Consider the following 4,703-nt stretch of genomic DNA (forward strand, 5'->3'; position numbering starts at 1 on the left):
AGTGTACAACAGAATAGAGGAGGAGTGGGGCAGGCACGTGGAAAGGATGTGTTTTGGGGTAGGTTTGGGAGTGTGGGAGCACGATGCAAAGGCTTTATATCAAGGGAAGGGGCGTGTGATCAACCCTAAAAGGCACACGCTCTCTCTTCTCCTCTGTATGCCACCCTTGAGCTCCTTGTATCAGGTTCTTCTGTTGTTGTATCAGGTTCTTTGAGTTTCCTCTCTTTTAGACTATGCCAACTTAGAGGCTCCATCCCTTAAGCTCAGTGTATCAGGTTCTGTTGTTGTATCAGCTACTTTGAGTCTCATATTAGGCCCTTGGGTCTTTGGGAGAGTTTGATTGTTTCTTCCAATGGAGCACATTTCCCCTGACCTCCTCGTAGATGCCATCCTCCACCTCCATAGCCACATGTCTCAGCTCGAAAGCCTCCGCCCTTCCGACCCCGTCAACGCCCTCTTCTCACAGCTTGTCGCTCTTTGCATTCGCCCCTGCAGCATCGACGTTCGACACCTTCTGCCTCCCGTTCAAGCCGTCCGCTCTGACCTCATCCATCTCTGTAGCCGCGCCGAGGGACTGCTTGAAACGCACTTCTCCGCCCTCTTGGGACGCCTTCCGCAGCCTCACTCACAGCTCCACCTTTTCCCCTACTACTGGAATTACAGGAAGCTCGCATCCTTGGAATTCAAGCTATTGTGCCAGAGCGGGATTCCGATGCCCAAGAAAGTGGCGTTTGTAGGGTCAGGGCCGATGCCTCTCACTTCCATCGTTCTTGCGCTACATCATTTGCCGTCCACGATGTTCGACAACTACGATCTGGACCCTGATGCGAACGATTTGGCACGCCAGCTTGTGACCGGCCACCCTGATCTCCCCGCCAGGATGAGCTTCCATACTCGCAATATCAAAAAGGTCAACGACAGACTGGGGGACTACGAGGTGGTGTTTCTGGCTGCGTTAGTCGGACTGGATAGAGCTGCGAAAGTAGAGATTATAGAGCACCTAGCCCGGCACATGAAGGCGGGCGCTACGCTAGTGGTGCGAAGCGCACATGGGCCGAGAGCTTTCCTGTATCCCATAGTGGAGAAAGAGATGCTGCAATCGCCTGGCTTTGAAATCATATCCGTCTATCATCCTACGGACGAAGTGGTAAATTCTGTGATAATCGCAAGGAGATAGCGAGCTCGACGATATGTTATTTCACTTGCTCCGTGGATTCTACTATAGCCATGTATACACTCTCAAAGAAAACTTCCCCTTCATTAAAAATTCATCAACTATACTAGCGCGAGAACTAGCACACAATCTTTCTCATTGGATTCCAATTGCCTTTTCTCAGACTTGTATGCCACTAGTATATTGAATATTCAACCTCTAAACTTTGCTTTGTTCTCTATCTTTTCTCCAAGTTTTCATTCTTTACAAGGAAACCTCCTTGAAGAAAATCCCAATAGATGAGAATTAAGCTTAAAGGGTGTCCTTTCTCGACAGCCTTTAAAATCAAGAAAAATAAAAATTTGCATTGATTTTAAAAAATGGGCTTGCTAGCAATACATGTAGCTTAAAGCTTTAGATAAAGCATTTAATTTCATAACCATCCCCAATCCATCTTAGCTATCATGTATGCTAAATGAAAACTTAACCCTACTAATAATCACCACGTTTAATGGCCCTTGATGATTGCAAAAATGTTTTAATAATTGATGTAGCCATGTTGAAGGGTAAAAAGATGAATATGGATGAAATGTTACAAAGGCTCTATAAAGGTCAATTAAGATTCATAAGGTACGGCCACACCAAGGAGCCAACACATGTTTTTGCAATCAAATAGAAAGGGAACGATCTAAAAGTGCAAAGAGAGGATTTCATAACACTTATGTTCAAAAGGGTAGAGATGGATCTTTTACAAGGAGCAACAAGTGGAAAAGGTGGGGCAAATAGAGAAGAAGCACTTAAGGTAAATAGCAAGCCTACAACTCAAACCTCCCTAAGTGGTTCAAATATCACAAGCACCACTAGTGGCATTGAAGGCATTAGTAGCCAAGGTACTAGTCAAGGGAGAATGAAGATACAAATGGTAATTTAGTGATATTGGCATACTGATAGAGGTAGAAGAATTCTTGTTACAATAAAAAATGAGTGGATGTTAGTATTATGACATCAAATGAGGCAAATGTTGGTGTCAATAGGGGAAAAGGCAAAGCAAATTATAGAGTAGATTGTGTTCCATATAGATGTATATGAAAAGGTAGACTATATGATCTTCCATGTAAATTAAACATAGTTTTGAGATAAAGCATTTAACTAGTTGTGTCCTGTATGATGATACATTCAAGCAAAGTTGATGATTTTCCATGTAAAACTAATCTTGAAGTAAAGTACACAATTATTTGGTCAATTATGTTGATAGTTTATTTTGTTAATGTACTAGTTTCTTTGGGCTTGCTATCCACGTGTGTGCACAATATTAAATAATTTTATTATATATTTAAATATTTTTTCTTAATGCTAAGAAGTTATATGTATAGTACACCACCTCTCCTATAGAGTGTTCAGCTTATAAAATCATCCTATCAGACTAGGCATTTATAGAATTTGTTTTAAATAATTTTCACTCCCCTATCTTATTGAAAGGTATCTTTATTTTGGTAACTTATAATGATGGCTTATTTGTTAGTCTATTGTTTTTAGATGTCCCTAATAGTATCTATGTGTATGCATATTGTTAAGCAATTTAGTTTTAGACCATATTGACACAAAGAAGTTGTATAAATATGTGCCACGTCTCTTAGATACTACTCTTTATGAATGTCTCTTAAGATTAACATCACCTGTTAAAGTGGTGCTAAAGCATTTAGTTTAAATAGTTTGCTGCTCCCATATCTTATTTAAAAGTCTAAAGAGCTTAATATAATATTTAGAAAAGCATCTCCTAATTTTGGACATTTCATTAGTTCAAATTTGAAAATTGACTTTACACAAGTTTTAAAAAATTGAATAGTGCATTGTATTACATGAGAGTACATTTGCACTTACCATTAGGGGAGAAATGGGGTCTCAAAAGGGCCTCATAAGGAATGGATTAGTCCTAATGAAAGGGCCAAGGTAGGTCCCAAAAAGTCCTAACCCCCCCTCACCTAGGTGGGTTAAGCCCAAAAGTGACCCCACCTTTTACACAACTCTTACTCTTAGGTGGGAACTAGTAAATTCAAAATTCAAATTTTGAATTCCCTCCCTCCCCCTCCCTCCCTCCCTCCCCCTCCCCCTCCCCCTCCTCACTCCCTCTTGCCCCTCCCCCTCCCTCCTCCTCCCCTTCCCTCCTCCTCTTGAGTCCCCCTCCCTACTCCCTCCTCCCCCTCCCTCCCTCCTCCATGCTTGCTCCTCCTCCCCTCCCCCTCCCTCCCTCCTCCATGCCTGTTTCCCTCCCTCCTCCATGCCTACTCCTCCTCCCCTTCCCCTCCCTCCTCCTCCATGCCTGCTCCTCCTCCCCCCTCCCTCCTGCTCCTCCCTCCTCCTCCACGCCTACTCCTCCTCACCCTCCACACCTGCTAGTCCACCCCCCTTCCCTCCTCTTCAACTGCTAGTCCTCCCTCCCCCATCCCTCCTCCTCGCCCTCCCTCTTCCTACATGCTGCTCCTTCAAGCCTACTTCTCCAAACCTTCTCCTTCTCTACACTCCTTTACTCATGGCACCATTTGAGGATGTGTACCAGGTTCACTTAGAGTTGGAGGCTAAATATGCAAGCACACAGTCTAGGATTGACGGGAGCTTCCAAAATCCACAGTCTTTGTTTGCAAGGAAAGAAGCATCTCGACCTTTGGGTAGAAGGATACTTGTATCCTCTGCCAACCAAAAGAGCCCTCCTTTCCATACAATGCATGAGCTAGTTCGGTTTGTTGGAAATGGACATGCAAGGTTGCTTGGTTATTGCAATCGGTTAAATAATGCTTAGTCAATGGCTATGCAAGCAAGCGAGATGTGCAAAGCCTAAGTAGAGATGCTAGCACATTTAGGAAATAGCACCATTATTGCAATGCATAACTCTATGTAGGATCTTCATGATAAAGCCAAAGCATTAGACTTAGAGCGAAATGCATTGGACTTGGAGCGACATAAATTAGAAGAGTCACTTTGTAAGCCAGCTAAAACTAAAAAATGCTTGGAAAGATCTATATACGATCAAGTTCAATGAGTCATAGAGAAGGAACTAGAGAAGGCAGAAGAACGAGTGCAAAAGATGAAGGAAACACCTTTGGGATTAAACGATAGGAAAAGAAGGTACTTATATAACATGGATGCATTGGCACCCACTAGTGGTGCTAGAAAGAGGAGAGTCCAGGCTACAAGGTTGGTTATCATATGTTCCAATGAAATTACACTCTTTTGTGCTACATTGTTTGTGACTAAGTTTTTATTGTGTTCTTCTTTAGGAAATTCATGGAAGATGTGATGGGAAGAACAGACAGGGATGATATTGACTATTCATATGCTCTAGCTAGTTTATTGAAGTCAAGTGATGTCATTGGGATACTAAGGGGCCCAAGACACAAGCGCCTATGTGTGCAAGTTGCTGAAGAGGTGATAAAGGACTTCAAGGATATTGTGGACACAAAGGAGATGCTTATACCGGTGTAAGTTGTGAAGCTTGTAACACATCTATTTTCAAAATTTTCAACTCTACTATTTTGGGAAAGTATAAGAAGTC

The 4,703-nt window shown here is 42.7% G+C and overlaps 1 protein-coding gene across 1 annotated transcript; it reads left to right on the forward strand.

The window, feature by feature from the left end:
• The first annotated feature begins 409 nt into the window (after positions 1-409).
• LOC147879502 (nicotianamine synthase-like) lies at positions 410-1,177 on the forward strand. The gene has a single exon (XM_087372161.1). The coding sequence runs from the start codon at positions 410-412 to the stop codon at positions 1,175-1,177; it is 768 nt and encodes a 255-aa protein (XP_087228287.1).
• Positions 1,178-4,703: the final 3,526 nt, after the last annotated feature.

This window comes from Dipteris shenzhenensis, chromosome 33 (assembly GCF_047967505.1).
Source record: "Dipteris shenzhenensis isolate YYH24624 ecotype China chromosome 33, Dip_SZ_1.0, whole genome shotgun sequence".
Classification (NCBI taxonomy): domain Eukaryota; kingdom Viridiplantae; phylum Streptophyta; class Polypodiopsida; order Gleicheniales; family Dipteridaceae; genus Dipteris; species Dipteris shenzhenensis.

Bases quoted from the DNA above. Each gene is read 5' to 3' on its own strand.
- LOC147879502 (XM_087372161.1), top strand. From the start codon at position 410: ATGTCTCAGCTCGAAAGCCTCCGCCCTTCCGACCCCGTCAACGCCCTC.